Source organism: Pangasianodon hypophthalmus, chromosome 1 (assembly GCF_027358585.1).
Source record: "Pangasianodon hypophthalmus isolate fPanHyp1 chromosome 1, fPanHyp1.pri, whole genome shotgun sequence".
NCBI lineage: Eukaryota > Metazoa > Chordata > Actinopteri > Siluriformes > Pangasiidae > Pangasianodon > Pangasianodon hypophthalmus.
The window spans coordinates 31170074-31197614 of NC_069710.1; the positions used below are offsets into that span (position 1 = coordinate 31170074).

A 27541-nucleotide genomic window follows, 5' to 3' on the forward strand; every position below is an offset into this window, starting at 1 on the left:
CATATTTAAGCAGAATATGAGATATTCACCATACTTGCTAATGGAGGTGACAGTTTTGCCTCTTAATTATTTCTTTCATTCAAAAATCTCTTAGTTATGATTTCAGCACAGCTTCTTATTGACCTGAATTCCCTGCCCATACATCACACCTACTGCCAAGGAATTACATCGAGTCAACCAAAGCGAAGCTAAAGGACGGGAGACTTACAGGGAAGTAGAGAAGGAGTGCTCCAAACAAGATGGCTTCCAGCAGAACCAGACCTGAAGCCCTGATGCTCTGGAAAACAAAAGATGGACAGGAAACACATGACTCATTTGAGATGCATTTATTCTATGTATTTTCCAGGTGGTGTATTGAATACAAGACCTCTATTACAATGGTGCAGAAATCAAAGCGTACAAGACAGAACTAGAAGATATAAAATACAAAACAGGAGCATGGTCTGTGTTCATTGCATTGAAGGTAATATGAGTATGAGTACCAGCGTTCTTCAATGTGTTGGGTCCTTTCAAGTGTCAGTGATGAGGCATTGAGCTTGTGGTTATGAGATAATTTCATCCATAGTAGATCCAGTGACATTATAATAAATCTGAATTCAGAAAACCCACACTTCTATATGATCATGTGTTATACTGTGTCTAGTGTATCTTTTATCAAATGACTATAAATTATCCCAGTTTGCCAACAGATGAACAATGAGAACAGTAGGATTATAACTTAATGACACTCTCTGAATCTGTGCTACAGTGCTACAAATATCCATACCTATAGTTGTATTTGGATTTCTACCTGAAGTGGGCGTGGCTTAAACCCCAATCACCTAAACCACTGTCAGCACGGTGTATGAATTCTGGCTCTGACACTTCTTCAACCTCTGCTTCATCACTTCATCATAATTGGTCTCAACTAGAGAAGTGCATGGGAATGTTTTGTTTAATTATTTTGCTCATGCAGTTATATATATATATATATATATTTGTTTTTAACAGGATATAAACATACTATAAAATATAAACTACACAGTTACCCTGAACAGGCAGTTACTAAGGATGAATACTGTAAGCACATCAAGTGTCACACATTCATGTTTATATTCATGATTGTGGTCTTTCTTAGTCAGAAAACTCGCACGCATGAAAGTAAAAACGGAATGCCAGTCCAATACATACCTCTCGTCTAAAAACCTCTTGTTCTAAAATAAATAAATAAATAAATAAATAGTGTGAATATATCCATATCTGTAGTTGTATCTGTTTTTAACATTTATTCAATCCAAATAATATAGTCGTATTCTGTTACATCTCAGATCAGTGTGAACTCCATTAAATACATCTTCATTAAATAAAAACGCAAATGATGACATCCACAGAGCCGAGGTTTAGATATCCTCCTATACAGTACATCTCTTCTTCACTACAGACCCCTAATGTACGCCTCACAGGCTAATGCCTTCTGTGAATAAGACGTACTCTTTTATGCGAGAGCTCCCGAATAATATGATTGAGCAGAAGTGACTGGAGGGCAAGCAGTGATGCATGTGAATAGATTTTCTCGACGCACAGCCGTGTTTCATGAGAAAATAGCACCAAAAATAACCGCTGAGCACTCGACTCCAGATTATGGTCTATTTCAGACACAGGAAAAAAAAGCTATTCTTCTAACACTCAATGCATGCATTAGTTGTGAAGGCAGAGGAAGGAAAATAAGAAAGGAAAAATAAGGCTTTTCATCAGTAACAGGTGTCGAAGACCTGCCAGGCACTCTGCAATCAAACAACCAATAGAGACCCCAAGAGCAGTGACTAAACTAGAAAAAAAACAAAACAAAAAAAAAAACCAAAAGCTCAATCTGAAAGCTGTCCTCTGTTTAGACTTCATCCCTTAGCCCGGATGAATACAGTAGATCTTTCCCAAATCTACCGCACATCCAGAGTGAGTCTAAATGCTGACATTACCGAAATACACATCACCCACATAACGACAGAGTTACTGGGAATGTCGGGATTAAAGGCTTAACACACGATCAGTCTCTTCTAACACAAGCCACTGTGAGTCTGGAGGAGGGACACTAGGTATTCCCATCAAAATATTTCCCAACTTCCAAGTGAACTTCGGAAAAGTCAGCAAAACAGACACAGTGCATTTGCATCACCTTGGTTTTGTGAATATACTGAAAAACATCAGCATTATATAAATCAAACACACTCGTAAGCTATGTACATATGACACAGAAGCATAGCTTGGTGGGGGATTTCAGGTTTTAATTACCCTAAAATATTTCCTGGGTTTACTTGTGAGTGGTAATCATAAAATTATAATATAATATAATATTGGTTTATAAGTTAAGATATCCTTTTCCCCCATGTACTAAGTTTTAGTACATTCTTTAAAAAACCCAAAAAGTTTCAAATAGCACACCAAAGGGTGCTTCTGTTTGTCCCTGTGGCGGTACCCTTACAGTTTCTGTGTATAACTTAATAACACAGTACCATATTAACCGTTGAGGAATTTTTTTATTTTATCTTCTCATACTGGTGACGCTAAAATTTCCACCTCAGCAAAGAGTCATTTGTTTTTTAAATGTAAAAAAAAAAAGGTCTCACAGATTAGTAACTGCTAGGTTTTAAAATGAGTCATTTTCAATTCAAGCACTTCACTTAGGTCCTCAACTTGAATAAACCACTCTACTACGTATTATTCGATGTACGTACTGTGTATGGGTCACAGTGTGGTTTATATTTTATATTTTGTGAAAATAGAACCAACTAAATTTGTTAAAAACAAAAAAAATCAGCATGAATTTGTGCAAAATCACAAATAAGAAGAAGAAGAACTGTAATGTAACTGTAATTCCACAACAATATTGCTAAATAGCAAGTTCTTACATTAACTTAGGTGGCTAATGTATTTATTTTGTGTCCTATGTAGCGTCACACTACAAGCACTGGTCAGTTACAAAATCGGATCAAATTTCTTCATATTTTCATCATTGATATCTAATCCAACATGTTCTGCTGACATCTGCCTGATACCTACAGGACACTGGACAGGTGCCATCTCTGTCTATCTTCCAATCTTTCTGCATAGAACCTTTTAGACTTTGGGATATCTTTCTTTTTTACTCAGCTTGTCAGTTTGTAACACTTTTACAGGTCTCACTGTATCCGTAAACCCGAGATTATGAAGATGAAGCCGTGCTTTCCATGTAGAATTAACCATCTCTGCGTAATGGGGTCTGCAGTTACATCCGAACGTAAGAGGTGACCTGAAGTGAACCATTTGTTCTGCTACAGAATACGAGCAAAGCCATGAGCAAAAAGCACACTGTAAACTCACAAGGCTATTAAACTAAACAACATAATCAGCAAAAGCACACAAGGCTACTCATCAAATATTAAAGGCCCTTGGATTTTTATGGTCTAATGCACTGAAAGGTCACACCAAATCGATGGGAATCATTACATGAGCCGCTGACCGGCATTGGTAACTGCGGTGTGTGTTGCCGTTCCTGCTCTTCTCCAGCCTGCGGAGAATTTCCGAGCAAATTTTCAAGAAACTAACTGTGTACATTTGCACCATTTTCCACACGGCTAGCTCAGAGGTTACGGCTTTACTCTAATTTGATAGTGAGTCAGCTTATTAATATTAACAGTTTTCCCAAAATACTGTATAACTCAATTTACGGACTACAGAAATCGCGCTGGATGATACAATCTGCAAATGAACAGCAATAAAAAGAAGTGTGTGCTGAAACCACAGAAATAAATTGGCTAAAATAAGCACTGCAACTACTATTCAACCACACACGTGCCTTTTCACAAGAAATTCTACAGAGTTTCAATCCCAGAAAGACTGATGAGATACAGGACTATCAGGAGGCTCATGTGTGAACAGAAGCATTTACACTGAAAAAAAACAATGATATCAAGTGAAAATATCTTGAATATCTATCAAATTTATCTAATATTTCTTATTATGAAAATATTATAAATCAAATATTAAAAAAAAAATGATGGACATTGTCAAGCTTTAAATTTTTGTATTCTATTTACAGATAATTCTGCTTCTTTTTAGAAATATGTAAATGCTTAAAATTACAAAAATTATCTGCCAATAGAACAAGACTATTTCATGCATGAAATTAGTGAAAAAAAATGTCTAGAAGTAGGTTTAATAATCTTATATTTGATTTATTGTAATCTTATAATAAGAAATATTCTATAGATACAACCATATTTAAGATTTTTCCACTAAGATATGTCATTTTTCAGTGTAATTTTAACGTAGCCTGTTTACACTTCTGTATAAAACGTTAAAGTCCATGTTGAGCTTCAAGTTAAAGATGGCTGAGTCCAGGACTCAAGTACACCATTATTCGACCATATAATAGTATTATTAATGTACATTATAGTGTAAATGCATATAGTGCACTCTGTTATGGTGTTACTGTATTTCAGTTACGCTACATTAACCGTCGCTCACCTTGTTCCTGCGGAAGTGGTAAAGCAGCACCATGCTGATGAAGTCCAGCAGCATGCAGATGCCCTGGAAGGCCAGCACGGCGATACGTAGATATCCTTCACCCTGAGCCACACATGGTGTATCGTCCTTGCAGTGCACACAGCCCTCCTGACAGGGCAGACACAGGCTGGAACCCGCAGGGTCCTGTGTGCTCACAGCCTTCCCTAAAGAGGAAAAGAAAAAAAATCTCACACTACTCTTATAGTAAAGAAAAGTGCAACTGGAGGATATTTCCATTTTTAAAATGTTTAGACCACATCGAGGAATTTATCAATACAATGCCAAAATAGCTTTCCCTAACCTTTCAATTTTTAAAAACCCATCCACTCTACATTTAGAAGTAGCATGTTTCTTGAACAGATGCCCTAAAAGCATTATTTTTACTCCAGCTAAATAATTTAGCTCTCAGTCATTCGTTCTTCCCTCCACCTTCATCTTTTTGCCTCTTTTCTTCTCTCTCCAGCAGTAGTTAAATTTACAGCATATCCATTTTCTCTGTCGAATTCTCGAATCTGATTGGTCAGAAGGTGTGTATAATTTGTGTATAACAGCATATAACATGAACAATAGGTTTATATTAATGCGCTCACTTTAATACGTTATCGTTTCTATAGTAACAGCTCGTTCACGGGGACTTGTACGGTGGACGCTTCACATAATCTAAGCCTAATAATAAACTGATTAAAAAAATGAAGGAAAACACACAAAGGAAGGAGTCGTAGGTGTCAGTGCTTTGTAACAGTCCTCAGGACAGAGGAGTTTACACTTTCCTGTTTCTCAGTAACATGACAAGCTGTGTTTTTGGTTTGTTTGTTTTTGTCTCATTAAGTTAAAGAGTGGTGAAGGAACAATTATTTGTCTTTACTATAATGTACTGTAAGTGAGAACAGGAACTAATGTGTCTCTCAGATGTTCCACAACATTAAAGGTAACTATAAAACATGCAATGTGTCTTTCATTAATAAATTAAACATTGTAATCTTTGGCAAATCAGTGTGGTATAAGCGGAATAACACACTTCACACCATGCAGTTATATTAAAAGAACCCACTTCAGGATGGTAACAGGGTGTGTTTACTGCTTATATAACAATCTATGATTTATATTTCATTATTTTAAAATGTAGAAATGTATAGACACTGGGATAGCAGCACCTCTGTGTAAGAGAGTGCTACAGTATCAGTTTCAGTGTTAGTGTATCACAGAGCTGCAGAATTACAGTGTCTGAGTGTTACAGTATCTCAGTGTGACTGTAGTTCCATTTTATATTGTTTTATATTGTACATTGTTTCTCACAGGAGCATGTTATTTGCATCTGGAATATAGATTTTTTTTTCTTTAGAAGAAAAAATATTTTCTCATTATCACGTAATGTCAAAGAACATCTGATTAGGTTAGATCATCCGGTTCAATTAAGTGGAAGCAAGTCATTTTCCTTACGGTAAGTTAATAAGTAAGAAATGCAATACTCTGTGTCAGGCTGGTATACACAAATAATCAGTGACACGGTTATTGAGTTCCTGGAACCACCCCCAAGTTGATTATCTTCTCATAACTGCAGGTCTCAAAATGTTTTATTCCTCTTACACCACAGCAATTTGTCAACACTAACAATTTCTATTTAGGAAAAAAATGACAGGTCATACTTTTTATCTGTTTATTGTTACATTACAGAGTTACAACTTAGTTCCTGTTCTTACTTACGTTATAGCAGCTATAAATAGTTGTTCCCTCACCAGACTCTCTTTTTTCTTTCAGATGAATACAAAAAAAGCAGCTTGTCATGTTACTGAGAAAATGTAAAGCTTAAACTCCTCAAAGCTCTGACAATGGAGACTCCTTCCCTAAATGCTAAATAATTTTTAAAATTATTATAAGTTAGCTTTAGATTATGTAGAGCGTCAACCATAAACAATAACATATTAGAATGAGTGAATGCTTTGCTCCTAAATGACATGGAGAGGGTTTTTGGAGCTGTAAAAAGAGGAGAGCTCTGAGAACTCGGGCTGGAGTTTTGGGAGAGGTTAACTAGAAAGAAGGCGGAGCTTCAGGTGTGTTTTTATTCAACAGACTTTAGTTATTTCTCCATATGACTCTATTAATCACACCTGAAGTAATCCTGGATGAAACTGTGCTTAGGGCTGGAACTAAGCATCTGCTCTCAGCAAAGCCGCTTCTAAAAACAAGTGTTTCGGTTCATTTGTTTTTCCTCTCGCTGTGTCGTGGTAGATGTTTCACTGAGAATCTGTCACTACAATTCAATTCAACAGACACGACAGACATGACGAAGGCCGAGCATGCTAAGACAAAAAAACAAAACCAACAGAAGGTTTTTTTTTCGTGAGTTTGAAGAGATTCACACTACTGCTGAAAGTTTCCGTATACACTACACTCACCACTTCTTATCATATTACTGCTCTCTTTATTTCTCTTTCTCTCTCAGCCTTCCTGTCGTCTCTCTCTGTTCTCTTTCTCTGCTCTGTAAGAAAGTAAGTATGAATGTGTGTGTGTGTGTGTTTTCCACTCTACAGCATTTCTTGAATTTAAAAAGGAACACCAGGTACACTGTAACTACTAGGGCGCAATGTGATTGTAGATCAAAACTTTGTCTCACAAAGTGACATATTTCAACATCAACAACCAATCAGGAACACGCCCCGACTGGGAAGCGGTTAGCAACTGTCTGTCGAGTTAGACCAAAAACCAGTGCTTTAGATTAAACACAAATGATCCATCTCTTGTATGTGCTGCTCTCTTGCAAAAACAGCATTTTAGTAACAAACCACAGCGACAAAAGATAAATGAAACTTAATGTGCATTTGAGTAATGACAGAATAAAGTATAGTATTACGTTAACAGTAAAATGTTTGACCTATGATAATGTTTGCTGGGCTGCCTGATGTAAAAATTTCCATTTTTATTTTTTTATTTAATCCCACGATCTCATTCACTGATATGCTCATAAACTACAAAAAACACTTCCTATATAAAGAAATCATTAGACTTCTCACTAAATAAAAAAAATTAAAACACATTTATAGTCAGTAAACATGAACTTTATTTTGAACAGAATTACAGTAGTTTTGTTTACAGCAGATGTTGCATCTACAAGGGTTTAGGTGTAGGCTTTTAAATATAACTTAAAGCTACATTAAAACTGTCACTGGGTGCCATTATTAATATTCAGGTCTATGAACTTTAACATAGTAGCCGTTCATATTCAAATTAGACTATATCAGTCAAAAGAATATCTAATCATGACAAACATTTCATTATAATGTTCAATTTTATGATTAAAACAAATGAACAAGCTGCTAGTGAAGCAAAGTGCAGCAGTTTAGGAACGGCTTTGCAAATACAAAGAGAGGAGTATTTACTGTATACAGCATCAACCAAAAAGCCTGAACGTTTGGATTCTGAATTTTTAGTTTTAGTTTTCTATTAGCTCAATTACTCAGTTTGAATGGATAAATCAAATGGAAGCAAGTACTTTACCTACAAGTAATTTAATAAGTAAGGAATAGAACATCCCGTGTCATGTTCTTATAGGAAAATGATCAACAATAGGGAGGTGTGATGCAGCTGATGTTACTGTTACCACCCTGAGGTTGATTATCTTCCTATAAGATTGTGTCCCAAAGCATTTTATTTCTCTTATAACACCAATTTGCTAAAGGCAACAATTTTTTATACGTGTTTAAAGAATGACATGTCATCCGTTTAGTTACATTTAATGTTGTGGAACATCCGTGAAACAAGTTAGTTCCTGTTATCATGTTATAGCAGCTATGAAACAGTACTTAATGTATACAGTATGAAGCAGAGTTTATGATTCTTCAAACTAAGTAAAAATCGAAGTCAGGTGATTTTGTGGTGATGAGGAAAGGTACTTTTAGTAAAGAGCTAGTGTGGTGCTCGAAGGAGAGAACAGAGCAGAGGAGAGAGTTTGCAAGAGCGTCTAAGAATAACGCCATTCTGTCAGGCTGGTCCCATGAAATCTCTAAAGTCTTTAAACCATCACTGCATCCTAAATCTTTGAGTAAGAGAGATGGAGTTTTATTTGAAACTAGAAATCTCAGGCTAACTTGTAAGCCACCATTTGTCAGCGTGGCCCATTTCCTTTATCTTTCTGCCTGGTGCTTTACTTTCCGCATCACTTTCCATATAAACCGTCTTTGGTAGGTCGCACCACAGCCAATCCGAGGATCTTATTCAATTGTTTGAATCTTATTCAACAGTGTGAAAAGTGCAGGAGTATTTTATCTGTTCTAGAGGCAGCACAGTAAATCACTGGGTCTTCTGACTGGTTATTCTAGTCAGAAGTAATCCTACTAGGCTCTGTACTGGTTTTCCAGTGTTCCTGGGATTGGCTCTAGATCCACTGAGACCCTGACCAGAATAGCTTCTTACTGAAGATGAATAAATGAATGAATTCAATCTTGCGAACCCGTTACAATATTGTAAGCTCAGTTTTTTGCCCTCGTGGTGACTGTGCCCTAAATTATGTGTTCAGTTTAAAGCGTCCTATTTGAGAATTTTTGGAGGGATTTTACAGGACAAAGAAGGAGGCGCAGAGAACAAGCAGGTAATGAGTGAGTGGCTACACCTGTGTGTGATTAATGGGACACTAATATATGTATACACAGTGCGTCTTACAGTGAACTGTTGAATGCCAGATGAGAGCAAGTGCTAGAATCCTGCTGACAGCATCCTGCTGAGCCTGTGTGTCAGTTAGTTCAGTATTATTTTCTTTTAGTTTCTTTTCGTGAAAACACCCGTGCTCTGAAACGTGAAATATGCACTGATCTCTCTCTTGCACCTGCTTCCAGTGACCTCTATTCTATCACACCCATAAGGGTAACACACAGAGCAATGAAATCAACATCATACGCAATTGAATTTTTCATATCCCTAAATAGTCACTTTCTAAGAAAATAATAGCAATAATGATGTTTGCCCCATTCTAATTACCATATACAGTATAAGAATTACATATTGACTCTGCATTGATAAATACACAGAATTATATTTCTTCACTTTGTATGCATTTGTGTTGAAGTATTTTAGTGTTAATCATTAGGCATAGTGTATACAGTACAGTGAGTCAATGATGTGTGAATTAGTGGTTTGGTTTTCTAATAATATCTATAAAAATCAGTTCAGATTAAGGTGTTTGTCTGAGGACTTACTCTTGACGCCGTTGATGGCTACTCTGCTGGGATGGTAGAAGCCACTCTTGCACTGGCATTTGTATTTGTCCAGGACGAAGCCGTGACCCGAGATGGGGAGGCACTGAGAGACAAACAGAAGATGAACTTAAGGGTTTGAATGTAAGCATACATGCAGCCTGATCAAAGCAAAATGAACATTAAAGACGAACATTCAGCTTCCCAACACTTTCCCCAGGGAGAGTGTTAGCATTGTTTTTGGCGTAAGCTCAAATGAGTAGGGGAACTCTCTCAATTACAAGATCAAACAGAGTTTTGCACAGGGCTCAGATCTGGAGAAATCAATGGTAGCATGCAAATCAGAGGTGAATCTCCACTGCAGAAAGATGGCAGGCTAAAATACGACTTTTTAGGGTCTTCTGTCTGATTTGTCAACTTTTGTCAGCGAGTCCACGATGATGTATTCCATGATAATCTGCTTGACAACCTGTAATAACAGAGCATCATCCTGATTGGTCAGACCTTTAATAATCAGCAACAGGGGGCTGTGATAAAAGGAAGTTATTGTTATCATTGTTAATAAGGGGAACTAATGTGTTTCACAGACATTCCACATGCAGTTATAAATGGATAAAAAGTATGTGTCATTCTTAAATGAATTTTAAAAAATGTTCTAGTTGGCTGTGGTATAAATTGTTGCGGTATAAGAGGAATAAAACACTTCAGGTCATGCTGTTAATGTGGGAACAGTAGCTTCATTTCATCACTGATTATTTTCTTAGAACAGCAGGACATGGAGTGTTTTATTCTTTATATAAAATAGACTGTAGCTTGTTGTTAGCCTGTTGCATGACATTATTATTATCACATATGACATTATTATAGGTAACAAAATTATAATGAAAACTAAACAAAGCTCATGTGTTAGTCAAGGTACTGCACTGGTGTTAGTATTAACAGTAAGATAAGGAGGTCATGAACATGTCTCTATCAGCGAGTTAAGAGCAAACACTCCAGCACTCCCTGATGGTCTGGTTTAATGAAGGAGCAAACTCTAGGATGCTTATAGAGACCAAACTTTTAGAAGTGAAACTTTTAAGAGGAGTCTATTCCTGGCCCTCTTCATAACTCTCCGAGTTCTCCTGAAATGACAGCTTGGCATTTAGGTGAAGTGCCAGACCAACATGGGACAACAGCCCCACTTTTAGAGTTTGGAAGATAATAATCTACTTTCTATTCACACCAAGGATGGAGACAAGATTGGAAACTATTTGGACACTCAGCGGGACTTGAGACTGAACTCCATATTAATTAAGAACTATTTTAATAGATTCCTTTTAATTTGGGTGCAGATTACTTTATTAGCTTAAAAATTGCATTTGCGCTCTAGTTAATGCAGCGTGACAGATAGATGCTGTTGTGTGCTGGGAATTCATTTGGGCATTTTTAGCTGGAGGCGTTTATGTGAAAGTACAAAATGAGATCCAGTGTTTGTGAAACTAATCACCCCAAACAATTTAAATGTTTTAAAAAGTCATAAGCGTCTGATCATTATCATTTAAGGCCACACGGTAATTACCTAATTAAAGAGTTCGAAAGAAATCTCATCTGAATATTTCTCTAGGCAGCAGTTCATATTGGCAAATTCTGTAATAAATGTTACATATCATCTGCATTACCATTTTTTCTTTAAAAGCAAAACAAAAGGACATCAAAAACACAGACACAGAAAAAGTCATGCATATTCAGGAATCAGCTCGGGAAGATGGATCCAAATTCATCTCACAATGTTAGTTAGTGAGTTTGTGAAGTTAATCGTGTAATACAAATCTAAAAACTTTGAAATAATGAGATATTAACTTGAATTCATGAGCAGCTAATTTGAAATAATGGGGTAAGTCAAAATAACATCATACAACATTATCTTTAAAGAACAAGATTCTAAATCAAAAATGAGATAACATACAAACTATTTTCAGATAACGAGATATTAAGTCAAAGAAATGAAATAATATCTTGAAATACCAGGTTATTACTTCAAAAATAATGAGAGGTTCAGTAGAAATAATGACAAAGTCTTGAAATAATCAGATAACTCACAATAATGACATAAAACTTGAATCTTGAAATAAGTTATGTCAAAATAATGAGATAATAAGTCAAAATATTGATATAATATCTTGAAATACTGAGTTATTAAGTCAAAATAACAAGGCATTAGGTTAAAATAACAACATACTACAATAATAACAGTATAACTCAAAATAAGGACATCTCGAAATAACAAGTCTAAATAACAAGATACTACATTAAAATTGCAAAATACTATAATCATATAACAAGATATTAAGTCACAATGATGACACTATATCTTGAAATAATGAGTTATTAAGTCAAAGTAATGATATGTTGATATGTATGTAGAAATAATGACATAATATAATGAGGAATTAAGTCGAAAGAACAAAATATTATCATGAAATAATGAGATGTAAAGTCAAAATAATTACATGATATCTTGAAATAAAGTGACATAAAAACTAGAAATCATGATCTTAATATTCATAATATCTTGAAGTAATGAGGTATTATGTCAAAATAATACAGTATTAAGTTAAAATAATGACATACTATCATGAAATAACAAGTTTAGTTTGTTTAGTTTGGTTTAGATGTTTCCTTTGACAACTGGAGCAGGTAAATATGGAGGCATTCTAATGACGACTAATTATAGCCAAATTTCTATCCAAAACACATTTATTATAAGGTGCCCTTAATGTGTGTTATGTTAGCCATCCAAATACTGTCAAAAATACTACAGGGGAGTTCAAAACTATAATCGCCCTCTAGCTACACCTCTGGATAGCACTGATTAAACTGATAGATATGTAGAGTCAAGCTTTCAGTGGTATATCTGAAGTCTGGTTACGGCAGGACACGGGTGAGGACGGCACAGATGGCACTGGCTCTCTACAATTTCCCAGCTGACAAACTTTCCACCATCTGAAGGGATGCAGGATGGATTCAGGGGCTCAAAAGCTTGCCACTTGTAATCCACTCAGTTTCAATATGAGAGAGAAAAGAAAAAATGTGGGACATGTTTCAAATTGAGAAAGCCATGAAGAAAGGGCTAAATAATAGACCTAGGTAATCGCATAATTTAACTTTGCCTGTAGTAGGTCCATCTACTGCAAAATAGATGCAAAATGTAAAATGAGAGCAGTGTAATGAACTGAGCATGAATGCTGCATCCCTGGAAAAGATTAAACAAACAATTACCACATTTAGAAATCACTAATAAGTTCAAGTCCCAGGCCTGTTAGAGAGCCAGTGAGATCCTTAACTAGTGCGCACTGGACTGGACTGCCCACTCCTATATCCTGCCCAATCCTACAAATGACCAATCCCACTCACTCCAGCAGAAAGTTGGACTAATCATCCCCACTCTTTCAGAAAATGTGACCAATCCCACCTGGTCCTTCAGAAAATTTGACCAATCTCACCCACTCCTCCAAAAGTTTGACTAATCTCACCCACTTCTACAGAATGTGTGACCAATCCCACCACTCCTTCAGAAGGTTTGACCAATCCCACCCACTCCTTCAGAATGTGTGACCAATCCCACCCACTCCTTCAGAAAGTTTGACCAATCCCACTCACTCCTTCAGAAAGTTTGACTAATCCCACCCACTCCTTCAGAAGGTTTGACCAATCCCACCCACTCCTTCAGAAGGTTTGACCAATCTTACCCACTCTTTCAGAAAGTTTGACTAATCCCACTCACTTCTACAGAATGTGTGACCAATCCCACTCACTCCTTCAGAAGGTTTGACCAATCCCACTCACTCCTTCAGAAAGTTTGACCAATCCCACCCACTCCTTCAGAAAGTTTGACCAATCCCACTCACTCCTTCAGAAAGTTTGACCAATCCCACTCACTCTTTCAGAAAGTTTGACTAATCTCACTCACTTCTACAGAATGTGTGACCAATCCCACCCACTCCTTCAGAAAGTTTGACCAATCCCACCCACTCCTTCAGAAAGTTTGACCAATCCCACTCACTCCTTCAGAAAGTTTGACCAATCCCACCCACTCCTTCAGAAAGTTTGACCAATCCCACCAACTCCCTCAGAAAGTTTGACCAATCTCACCCACTCTTTCAGAAAGTTTGACCAATCTCACCCACTCTTTCAGAAAGTTTGACCAATCCCACTCACTCCTTCAGAAAGTTTGACCAATCTCACCCACTCTTTCAGAAAGTTTGACTAATCCCACTCACTTCTACAGAATGTGTGACCAATCCCACCCACTCCTTCAGAACATTTGACCAATCCCACTCACTCCCACCGTTACTATTGCTTGCAGCTACCTGTAATATTTTCTGATGAACTTCTAAAAATAGTTCTAAAAAATATAAACAAATGAGTCATTTATTCCACCGTGACCAGGATAAAGCAGTTTCTGGTGATGAATGAATAAATGCATCAAACAGCACCACAATCTCATGGTAATAAATGGTACAAGAAAGTAAAAATGCCCACTGTCATGACTTTTTTCCTCATGGGATCCCAGCCCTGATGTACTCCTCTACCTTTAACCCTCAACTGCTCAGCTTGGATTGTATCATGCGAGAGCTTTTTCCACTTCCTGTATCTGTGGTCCGTTAGAATGATATGTCTTACATAAGGCCACACTGAAACACAACTCCCTCCATTTACTTCAACCCAATGTTTTGATATTGATTCTGTCCTATAAATAAGCTTCTAATTAACATTTCCTGAACTCATGCTTCTTCGATATGTCTGAGATACATTACATTTCCCGTTCTAAGCCACAGATGAAGCCTGCATTAGACAGACCAGGCTAGTGCACCGCTGTGAGAGCAAAACTGTACGGCTGTGATGTAGATCTGCTTTCAAAGTGTTATTTGGAACAACAGGAGGGTGCTTTTGAACGTCTTAAATATAAATACAGCACTGTGCGCAGCGGTTTTCTGGACCTTCACAGGCGGTCAGAGATCTAAAGGGTTCGAGATTTATGTAGCTGACAGGCCACGGGTCAGTCTGGGGCAACAGTCAAAAACTGGGCCTGCTCAGCGAGGGCATGAGAGCGGAGCGGAGGACTGAGACAGAGTGAGCAAAGGTGGAGAGAGAGTGAGGGGGTGAGAGAAAAAAGAGATGGATACAGAAAAAGTGAGTCAAGAAGGAGTGGGAGGACTTGCTATATAGATAAGATGGAAGAGACAGATAGTGATGGAGAGAAATTGAAACGGTGAAGTGGGAAAAGTTTGTGAGTGAGATTTGAAATTGGAGAAAGTGAAAAATAAAGAGATGGAGAGAACGCAACATATAAATGACAAAGAACAGTTGGAGAGAGTCAAAGCCAGAACGAGAAGCATGGAGGAGGTATAAACGAGAAATACTTGTTGACACTGCAAAGCCAAGGCTCAGCATGACCATAGTGTGTATGTGTCCTCTCCTGACCTTCCTCTCTTTCTCTCCTCTTATCTGAGCTACTGCTTTCCTCGCTAATCTAGCACATAATTCTGCTGCATCTTTCCCTCCATCCAGGTATCAGGTCTACGTCTCCTGAGTTCGTGCAGCAGGAGTAAAAGTGCTGAAGCATTCTGACATAGAGAACTGTTATTAATGAATGTTAAACACATAGCAAACAACACCACCATTGCTAAGAGTCAATCTATTTTGTCAGCAGCATGTTATTTTCATCAGCATGATGGCATGCAAAAAGCACCATCCACTTCCCTTCACTGTTCGCATGATTTGGTTGCACTTTCCCATTATTAGTGCAATCAAGGGCTGCTTGTGTTAAATGTGCTAGCAGGGCTAAACCCTGCTGTCTTTCAAACAGAAAAACGCATCAATATAAGATTTCATTTTTGGTATCCACATCAGATTTTGTGGATTTGAGCGCAACAGCACCACCAGTAGCTGAACGAAAGACACAGAAAATGGTACGAAGGAGCGAAAAGGGAGGCTGGGGCTGATTTCTTTTTAACACAAACTGTAGATTCATTCAGCCAATCAGTGACATTCGTGTCAGGTGATTACACAGAGTGACACACGCCCTAAATTTGATGTCCATTTGCGCTGATATTTTTCACACACATGCGTTACATGTCATCAGCAGTGATTGACAAGGCGCATGTGAAGTACATTGTCAGTGGAACTCCTCCTGAATTTATGGCTGAATTTTGTCACTTGTCTTTGATTCTCAGCACAACACTGAGAGAAGTAATTCTCCTTTAGTCCGTTTATTCAGCCAGTACAGCAAATGAGCTGAATCCAATGGAAAATTTGCATATTTGATTTTCTCCACAGTGATGTGATCCAGTTTAATTCAAGTACGAATGCAGCAGCAGCTTGGAGGCATGTGTATAAATCTTCAAAATATTTCCATGTAAAATCAGCACTGAAGCAAAGACTGGTATTGAGAAAGAGCTGGAGGCTACAGCTTAACAAAGACCCATCTGACAAATGCTTAGATGCAATAATCTCATCTCCTTTTAAGTCTTACGTCAGCTCATGATTGTGTTGAACACAGGAGGTTTGATTTGTTACACAGGTGAGGCTTTCAGACATTATTAGATCACAAACTGTTGTCACTTGTATCACAGGAATAGACAAAGTGGACATAAATGCATTTAAAAGCATTTAATAATCTAAAAATGAAACAGCTTACAGAGACAGGCAATAATCAAGACATGGTAAACAGCTGTATGAAAGTAAAGCAGAACTCATATATACTATAATTCACATTTCTACATATGGCAGGCATTGGATTTTTCCCAAAAACAATTACACGTGGGAGTAGTCAAAGACAGGATTTTGCTCAACAGTGGGTCTTTGACGATTCTGGGATTTGAACCATCTAGTGATTAGGGCAGAATCTTAACCCCAGAATCTCAACCCAAGTCAAAAGCCGGCCCTACAACTGCCCCAATACATCGTAACGCTTTGCAAATCAAAATGGAAAACCGGATCATAATGATCCAGCTACTCCTTCAATGACTTTATTTACATTAGCCTACAAGAATTTTATAATGTAATCTACTAAATACTTAATGACAGTTAATCAGCCTTGAATGTTAACTTTAGCTTTGCGGTTTTACATAAACACTTCTAAGAAGTCGTAGGCAGTTCTAAGCCGTGATGAGTGATGAAAACATCCAGATTCTCTAGAAGTCTGATTTGTGGGATTTGCCCACTTCATTCATTCATATTGAGCGCTTTATCCTGGTCAGGGTGGCGGTGGATCTGGAGTCTATCCCAGGAACACTGGTCCATCACAGGCACCATGCACACACTCATTTACACCTAGCGGCAATTTAGCATAGCTTATACACCTTACAGTGTGTTTTGGGGAGTTGGGAGGAACCAGAGAACCTGGAGAAAACCCATGCAGATACAGGGAGAACATGTGATACGAAACATAGACAGTACCTTGAGCTCAGGATCAAACCGGAGACCCTGAAGCTTTAAGACCATAAAGACTGTGCCGCTGTGTGTTCTTGTTTCTTATTTTATTTATGTTTAACTCAACTTATTTGACTGAACATACCGGAGTTAAACTGGCCATTTGTCCACAAAGACTCACCCTTCCTTAATTATTCAATAGTGTCTAAAATAAGACGTGTCCATTCTGATCCTGTCAGATAATGATACAAAATTAGCTACTGCACCTTTGGGGAACAAAATCTTGTGTCCATATTGATATCATAAATATTCAAACTTTAGGAAGGGTGAATGACAGTGTACTCAGTCTTTTTTAGTTCAGTCTTTATACAGAGGTTATTGTGTGATAGCATATCCTGCACCAGTGCTAGTCTCACATGATCTGACTTCATTTCCTGAGAAAAATCAGCTGTTTCCTTTCTTGAAGTGCTATATTCTGTACTTCTGGGTAAATACAAGTTCACAGCATATTGCTTGTGTTATTATTAAATGTCCGTGCCTCAAATTAACTTCACTCGGTATCTGAAATAGACACAAAATTACGCACAATTTGTCTCCCTAAATAGATTTCCCAAAATATCTATTACTGATGTAGACTCGCTACTGAGAGCAGTCTAACTGCCAGATATGCTAATTACAGAAACTGACAGGCTTAATGATTTTATTTTTGAGGGCAAATCATCCAATAAATAAAGCAATAATTTATTGTGGTAAATGTAATGCAATTAATGATCCAGTGTGCTGAGGATGATACACTGGTATCCCTTTATTTTACACTACGATGAGTAACCAGGATTTAACAGAAAAGTATGAGGTTATTACAGTAATTTCTGGTCCATATTTTGCGTATAATTTCTCATGTGAAAAGTGCCTGGTTTGTACAGTAGTACTTGGTGCTATAATGCAGTAATTACCCACAATATCTATAAGTAATACTTAATGCATACGTTGCAATTTGAATATCTAAGCAAATAGTAACTATTGTAAAAATTACAAGTGTTTTGTTGTTTTAATGCTAGAAACACAACATTAAATACTACCAAGCTGCTCCAGTAAATACATGCAGATCTGACTGCATAGAGTGAACACATAGAGTATCTAATAATGGTTTTACCTCTGATCTGAAAGTAAATGGTTATTTATAATATATCTTAACATCAAGCACTGTTGTATAACTGGTATTTTTTCACATTAGTACTTTCACATGTACTTACTTTACAAACTTGAAAAGTCTGAGCCTAGTTTTTCACGTGAGACCTACATTAAGATCTGATGTATGCACTATATCACCTGCTGCAGTTTTCACACACATTAATACGCAGATACATATTCAGAATGCATAGTGCCAGACACTGCTTGTAATTATTGCTGTTTATCAAATACTATTATCACACTGTAATGTGCTACTTTTTATAAGATGATTGTCAATTCATCATTTATCCTCCTAGTGTCTGGCATTTAGGGCATTCTATATTAAAAAAATAGAGAGAAACTGTTAATTTGCTGAGGTCAGCATCATTATTACCATCATTGTCCATTAATCTTGAGGTAAAGATAGATGACTTGTAGATACATGTTTTGAAGATCAGCTCATACTATTTAGATTGTACAATTGTGAAATACATTGTGAAATAGAATTTATGTATTTCTGTGCAGCTGCTTTGTGATAATGTCCATTGCTAAAAGCACTATACAAATAAAATTGAATTGAATTGAATCCTGTGCTAGACATGCTACCCAGTGTTGCCAACTTAATGACTCTGTCACTAGATTTGGAGATTTTTTTAGACCTTTTTAGTGACTTTATTTATTTTGCCAGTGACAAATCTAGCATTTTTTTAGAAGACATTAGCGACTGTCCTGCATTCAATACGACTCTCCAGTTCACATCACAGCTGCTATTTGTTTTATAATTGATTTTTAATTACTCTATCAGTTTGGTAGCTAGCAATTTTAAATTGTATTTAAAAATCATACTGTATCTCGCAAAAGCATGCCCCCCATCTACCCCACCCTCCATCCATCATCAAATCACAACTTCATTGTCACTCATCCAACTATTACTGCAATTTTCTATTGACTGTAACTGTATCGTTATTAGTTTAACCAACCGTCCTGTGGCTAATTTGTAGCACTAATGAGTACTGCATCAAGTCGTTGGCGTACTCATGATGTCTGTGATGTGTTCTATGCGAGACAAGCAATACATTAGCAGCAGCTGACTTTAGCATATTTATAACCTAATATGTGGCGAGCCTTGGGTGGTCCTTGAGATATCCATGATCTGATTTGATCAACATGAGGCAATTATGAGCTTTTCTGCTGACAGGCATTTTAATATGGCCGAGGCCTGCTGCTGCTGCTGCTGTGGCATCTGTGATGGAGCAGATTAACTGGACTGGAATGCTGAATGAAGACAAATGGCCTGGATGCTGTGCGTGTTGTGAAGATGGACGCTGTCATTTACTGCTACTCTTCTGACAGCTGATGGATGACTGTAGAAAAAAGCTGCAAGCTTTGAGCTGTGATTAAAGCACAGTCTAGTGCTCATTCGTAACACAGAGAGAGCCCCTGCGTAAGTCGTATCTTTTTGGCTAAGCATTAGCATCGAGCACCTGCAGTGCAGTGTGATGTGCTAGCAATAAAGAAGCTGCCTCCATTCATCCTGCTCCCTTCACATGGATCATAATAATCACATCAATGTTAATGTGTTCAATGATCTATAGGTGTTTGGGAATTGTTGGGGGTGGAAATTTCCAGCAGGCGAGGACTATGAATGTGCCAGCTACTTTTTCAATGCCGGGCCCCTGACCCAGTACAGAGGTGGAAGAGTTTGAGACAGATGAAGAAAAGTCTGGTCCTGGCTCTGTGGGTTTAGCTTGGCAGCGCTCTAAGCCGGAGCTCGAGAGCTCGTCCCATGCCCGAGTGACTATAGAGTGTCTGAGAGCAGAGCAATCACTCACTTTCACACACTCCACTCACAACTTGTACTGATGCCAAAGCACTTGTAGCCTGAGCAGGACAGGGCCGTCAGAGAAGAGCAGGAAGTACATACACTATGAAAGGAGTAAAACGCGATAAACCATGCTGTTATAGAAAAATAATCAATAACAGGGTGGTGTGATGGCATGGAGTTACTTCTATAACCCTGAAGTTGTTATGTCCTGAAGTGTTTATTCCTCTTATACCACAGCAATTTGACTGAGGTTGCATTGATGTATTTATTAAAGAACGACACACTGTACTTTTCATCCATTTTTAGTTGCTTGTGGAAGGTTGTGGAACATCTGTGAAACTATTTAGTTCCTGTTCTCACTTACGTCATAGCAGCTATAAACAGTTGTTCCCTCACCAACATCTCATTTTTTTTTCTCCTGTCAAAAAAAAAAAACAAAAAAAAAACGCAGCTTGTTACAGTGAAGGAATGAGAATAAACAAAAACCTTCACTTTTCTGAAATAGCAAGATACTCTTTTCACTGTCTCTGTCTTTTTGGCTTTCAGACTTCATGATGACCCTATGCATCACTGGGGTGTGTTTATAAAGGCATTAGAAAGCAGCTGTGGGGTGATATACATCTTTCCTGATAGTGGATCCACATCAAGATTGAAAGAGGATGTTTAAAGCAAAGCAGAAAATCTTGGATGCACACCTCAAATATGAGGAATAGATGGAGTTGACTGCTGACAATTGTCTTAAGATTAGGAAAGAAATTGTCTTTATTGAAGATCAGCACTCAGCAATTCAACCACTGATATCCACTGTATCCTCTTCCCAAAGCATGAAACATTAAAATGCTCCTGTGCTTCTTAGTTCTGGTCCCATGCATTTCTGTTCATTTGCTGGTCCAATACACCTGCATTTCATTTATTTCATTACTGCATTCAACATATCCTTATTAAGGAGTAAAGAAGTGCGTATCATAGACATACATCATCCGAGTGGCCACCTGCATGTAATGAGGAATCTGCTATATTTTCCTGAATTGAAACGTTATTTATAGCAATATCTCTGGTCTTTATAATGGGTGACCAAATCTGGATGATTGTAAAGATAAAAACAATAAAAACAACAAAATGAAAACCTTCTGGCAGAAGTTTTCCCAAGCTGTCAGCGCTCTTGCAACAAGTAGCAGCCGAACTGCATTAAAAGATTAAAATAACACATCTGGTGTTTGTTCACTCACCCGTTACAGTGGCTTGGTAACAAATAAAACCAAGCGCTGCAGACAGTGTGCACTTACCATTAAGTCGGATCTGTAGCCATTTATACTTCAGCCATTAATGAGTGTAAATATTTATAAAAGGTGCTATACATATGAAGATAACAAGGGCGAATATATTAGGTGCATGAGCTTTATGTCGAAAAATCTTCTCTTTATTTTTTATTACTTTAACACATTGTTAAACCGAGATAGATTTATCTAAAGATTTTAAAGGATAGATAGATAGATAGATCTTTCTCACTCTGCCATCTCTCTCTCTCTCTCTCTCTCTCTCGCTCTCTCTCTCTCTCTCTCTCTGGATGAAATTGTTCTTTTTCGTAATTCGCTTGTTCATTTCACAGTCAGTCTATAAATAGATGCTCCGATGGCGAGAGGACAGAAAGGGCAGAAAAACAAACAGAAAGCAATCCGTTTTTGTCGTTGCTGATGCAGTGCCACATGATTGTTCAGCTGCAACATTACACTGCGTAAGACAGTTGTCATACTCCAAAATAGAAGGACAAATATGGAACACTGCACTTTAAAGTGGGTAAGAAAATCAGTTGACCCTTTGCAAAATAAAGACTGATACAGAGAGTCATAAAGCTCTGCTAAGCAGTTTTATTCATCGTTTACACACAAAAACATCACATTTCAATCTACAGTTCTCAGTCTCAGTGCTGTCGTCCACATTCGTGGCACATTATTTGCATTTGTCCTGCTCTGCATAGCTCATAAGGTAATTGAAAATTGAATATTTATATTCAATAAATAGTGCAAATCTCACATCTCTGGTAGCGCTGTTTACATTCGGCAGTACAGTGAGACAGCAACTTCTGTTTGTTTCAGTCTTACAATAAAGTCACAGTGTTGTGCTAACATTAGCTTAGGTGTTCGTTTCTATTAAGAGGTATTTTCTTACCTTTACAGTTGTTAATGTATGATGAAGCATACAGTCTGACGCCTTTCTCCAGCTTACTAAAAGGAGCTTTGCAAGTGTTCTTACATAAATGATGGACGTTGCTGACTGATTTTTGGGAGCTTCTGCAGACCCCGGGTGTAAATAGGACCATTGCTATTATAGTGGACGAGCCGGAAGCAGATGCGCAAGTAGCCCACTGGGCTGATATTTGATGCAACATACTGGATCCAGATGTGGAATTATTGTGGCTCCTGGACCAGCGACAGATTCGGATGTAATAACGAGAAAGACTCTGTATAAAAGTACAAGAAATTCCTAACATCAGTATAAACAGCATGATGTCTAATATCTAAAAACCAGTCCAAAAAAACCATGAGAATTGGCTCAGACTGAGACACAGAAAAGAACATCTTGCTATTTCAGAAAAACGAAGGTTTTGTTTATTCTCATCTCTTCACTCATGGCAGTCTGATTCTCATGCCAGCTTCACTGACCATCTGTCTCAAGAACATTCAGAGTTCATTCTCATCGCAAAGAACCGGCCTGTGCTTTAATGCACACACATTTTACTGCACTATACACACTTCACATTAACATTATGCTTTTCAAGATGTTTACATTGTTTTGTTTCAGGAACATCGTGCAACATGTGACTACAAACTTAATCATCTCTCCACTTGAATCATTGTGCAATATTTATTCGGTATTATTACTATATCATCCCTCCATTGAATTCTGGATTCTGATTGGTCAGACGGTATTGATTCATTTTCCATAACAGCAGCTCTGACAGTAGTGCACTGCAAATCACAGGTTTATATTAATGCGCTCGCGCTAATACGTTATCGTTTCTATAGTAACAGCTCGTTCACAGGGACGTGTATAGAGGACGCAACACATAAAAAGTTTAAAACGGGATCATTGATATGGTGCAGATTTCTGAATTAAATGTTTATTTAACATTTATGGAAGGAGTCTCCAGTGTCAGAGGTAAAGATTGTTACTTTAAGTTTTCTGACATCTTCAGGACAGAGAAGTTGACACCGTAACATGACAAGCGTTTTTTTTTTAATTATTATTATTATTATTAACTTCAAGAGAGAAAAGAGAGGCTGTTTAACATAAGCAATAACAGGAAGTATTTAGTTTCATGGACATTCCACAACATTAAACGGATAAAAAAGTACAATGTAACACTCTGTAATAAAAAAAAAACTGTAATCATTGACAAACTGCTGTATAAGAGGAATAAAACACTTCAGGATGTGCTGTCATGGAAAAATCAACTTTGTGGTGGGAACAGTAACTCCTCTTTATCACACCACCCAGTTGTTGATTATTTTCCTATAATAATCCTTGTGGCTATTGCTAATATTCATTTTGTTTCTGGAAATATAATATTATAGGCTCATTTTTATTATTTCAATGTATTTAAAAACTAAAAAATTTGAAAATAATTTTCAAAAGGAATTGCGAGCCCTAGCATTCAGCAGCCTCCTGTTCCTGGGGTTAGAAGAAGCCTTTATTTATCACATACAGTAAACATTACAGCACAGGGAAATCCTTTTCCTCACAGATCCCAGCTGGTTAGGAAGTAGGGGTCAGAGCACAGGGTCAGCTATGATACAGCCCCATGGAGCAGAGAGGCTTAAGGGCCTTGCTCAAGGGCCCAACAGTGGTAGCTTGGTAGTGCTGGTGCTTGAACCCCCAACCTTCTGATCAAGAACCCAGAGCCTTAACCATTGAGCCACCACTGCCCTAGTGGGACACTAGTGTCTTTGTTTTCTAGTTCCATGTTGTACATTTAGTTTCTTCTTGTGTTCTGGTGGGCTTTTTTTTATCCTCATCCTGGAGTTGTTGAAATAATGACCATGTGATATCCATGTGCCTGTGTTCTCACTGCAGCCAGTTTGAGCATGATATCTAATAATAAACCCCAAAATAACCAGACTCTGCACTCACAAACGTCGCAGCATCTTTTCTGTAGCGCAGCTCTGATGAATCTCCGGAGCGCTGATGGTTGCACTGGTGCTTCTGAAGCATTCAATAAACTGATTTAGCAGTACGTACTGCAGAGCCGGAGATAACAAGAGAGAATCATGGCTTGTTTGCATAAGAAGGGCCCCGGGCACAATGAGACGGCTTTATCGCATTACAACACGACTGCACAAACTCCTGATTACCGTGCGGTCCTGAGCTCTATTTATAACCAGCAGCGCTAAAAGGAACAGCAGCGCTTTTCCAACCACCAGCTGCCTTTCTGCCTGCTCATCACCACTGATCAAACGGAAAAATCTCGGAGAGAGCGGGATCAGGACACTCAGCTATCGACTACAGGCCACTCAGAGCAGAGTTCAATTACACACCGTAAGGGAAAGAGGAAAAACAGAGGAAGTAGAGTGATGCAGCACGTACATACGATCTCCGATCACGAACCGTTTTTATTGCAACAGTTCACAAAAAGTGATGCTAAAGTTCACTCAGTTCATACAGATTACAACAATCTAAAATGGAGATGAAATTGTTTTATCAGTTTGAAAAATCCTTTATCTGTGAGTTTATGTACTTTATACCACGGCGCTGTTGAATTCTCGACTCTGACTGTTTCATGGTCACATGACAAGCTGTGATTTTTGTCATGAGAGAGAAAAAAGAGATGCTGGTGAGAGACTGTTTGTAGCTGCTATAATGTAAGCAAGAACAGGAAATAACTTGTCTCATGGACATTCCACAACATTTAAAGTAACTATAAACGGATAAAAAGTATGAAGTGTCATTCTTTAATAAATTTAATCACTAGCAAAGTGCTGAAGAAACGCTTTGAGATGTTGTAGGAAAACAATCAACTTTGTGGAGGTAACAGTAACTTTGCTTTCCTCACATCACTCCGTCTTTGATTATTTTCCTTTAACAGCACAACACAGAGTGTTTTATTCCTTACTTAAAGGTTTATTCCTGAGAGAATGTGGATGTTTGGTATTGTCTTGCCTTTGCGAAAGATGTCTAGCAAAATCAGAACAGATAGTATTGGTTACGTAAGTAAAATCCTTTGATGCAAATTCATTTAAACAAAAATGTTGACAGTTCCTATGAAACTGGGATTTTATAAGCAGGTAAAAAAAAAAAATTAAAACACGATTGTTACAACTGAAGCCAATTTGGTCCACTTTTAAGTTTCTGTTAACAAATTTAGGTTAGAACACTCTAGGAACTTTCTGCTCTTTTTCTGGGCATTCTGGAGAACCTTTACGAACATTCCTACAACATTCCTGCAACATTTGTAGTTCAGACCCAGCAAAACTGATTTACTAACAGGATCTACAGAGCATTGTATCTTTCATACGAGTAAAACAACACGGCCATTTTGTGTTTGCTTTAATGAATGAACAATTTTGAGGTGTTCTTGAGTGACACCACAAAATGACAAGAATTATATTGTCAATTTATTTTGATAACCGATGAAATAGAATCAGTTCTGGGCACTAAGACTTCAGTATATTAGGGAAAAAACACACACACAGAAACACACACACACACACATACACACTTCCTCTGCACAGTGGCACGTCTAAGAGGAGACAGTGCAGACAAATCGCGTGCTTAATTATTCAGAGCGATTCCTGCAACCCATTACATCACATACATTATAGAGCAGCCGAGGTTCCTTTTGTACCCTGTGCTGCTCTTAATAATCATCCTCAAACACCAGGTAAACAGCGTCCACATGCCCCGCCCCTAAACTCTTCACCCGCTGAATTCACGCTGGATTCCAACAACAGCAGAGTTAAACTCAGAGACCCGTTAAACATCAGGTGTGATTTTTGTATATGAAGTGTGGCTTTCACCTTTTTGCTGCTTTCTAGTTTAATAGCAAGAACCTCCCGCTGCTCTCTCGTTCTACTCAGAGACACTTCTGATAAAGAATGAAGCGGTCTTTCATGGACAAGCGGAGTTACTAATGGCATTTCCAATTGTTTTTAGTGCATTGTAAATGACTATGACGTCTATAACATTAACATAAGATTCGTAAGATTCTATAACATGCTATTCGGTAAAAATCATTTCTATTCTATTCTATTCCAAATCCACAAGCCCCTGAAGACTTCAACCTTCACTGACTGACTGCTGTCTGATTTTCAGCCTCCTTTCCTTACAGATACTATATACTATACTTATACCCAAATTCTATAATATTCTATGACATTCTGTAAAACGCTATTCTGTGAAAATCATTTCTATTCCATTCTATTCTAAGTCCACAAGCCCCTGACTGATTTTCAGCCTCCTTTCCTTACATATACTATATACTATACTTATACTCAAATTCTATAATATTCTACAACATTCTATAACGTTATCCTGTAAAAATCATTTCTATTCCAAATCCACAAGCCCCTGAAGACTTCAACGCTCACTAACTGACCGCTGACTGATTTACAGCCTTCTTTCCTTACAGATATTATACATTATACTTACCTACATTCTATAACATTCTATAAAATGTTATTCTGTAAAAAAAAAAAATCATTTCTATTCCTTTCTATTCCAAATCCACAAGCCCCTGAAGACTTCAACCTTCACTGACTGACTATTGACTGATTCTCAGCCTCCTTTCCTAATAGATACTATACACTATACTTATACTCAAATTCTATAATATTCTATAACATTCTGTAAAACGCTATTCTGTGAAAATCATTTCTATTCCATTTTATTCCAAATCCACAAGTTCTTGGAGACTTCAACCTTCACTAACTGACTGCTGACTGATTTACAGCCTTCTTTCCTTATAGAAACTATACACTATACTTACCTTCATTCTATAACATTCTATAACACACTATTCTGTAGAAAAAAATCATTTCTATTCCATTCTATTCTAAGTCCACAAGCCCCTGACTGATTTTCAGCCTCCTTTCCTATAGATACTATATATTATACTTATACCCAAATTCTATAATATTCTATGACATTCTATAAAATGCTATTCTGTAAAAATCATTTCTATTCTATTCCATTCCAAATCCACAAGCCCCTGAAGACTTCAACGCTCACTAACTGACCGCTGACTGATTTACAGCCTTCTTTCCTTACAGATATTATACATTATACTTACCTACATTCTATAACATTCTATAAAATGTTATTCTGTAAAAAAAAATCATTTCTATTCCTTTCTATTCCAAATCCACAAGCCCCTGAAGACTTCAACCTTCACTGACTGACTATTGACTGATTCTCAGCCTCCTTTCCT

General features: G+C 37.5%; 1 protein-coding gene across 2 annotated transcripts in view; it reads right to left on the reverse strand.

The window, feature by feature from the left end:
- Positions 1-27541, reverse strand: part of gpr158a (G protein-coupled receptor 158a) — a 102178-nt gene that overhangs the window by 46546 nt on the left and 28091 nt on the right. For both annotated transcript variants that reach the window (XM_026944884.3, XM_026944885.3), the window contains exons 3-5: positions 9711-9813; positions 4483-4685; positions 209-277 (exon numbers count right to left, since the gene is read on the reverse strand). In XM_026944884.3, the coding sequence (XP_026800685.3) occupies positions 209-277; positions 4483-4685; positions 9711-9813 (375 nt within the window). The remainder of the gene's footprint in view (positions 1-208; positions 278-4482; positions 4686-9710; positions 9814-27541) is intronic.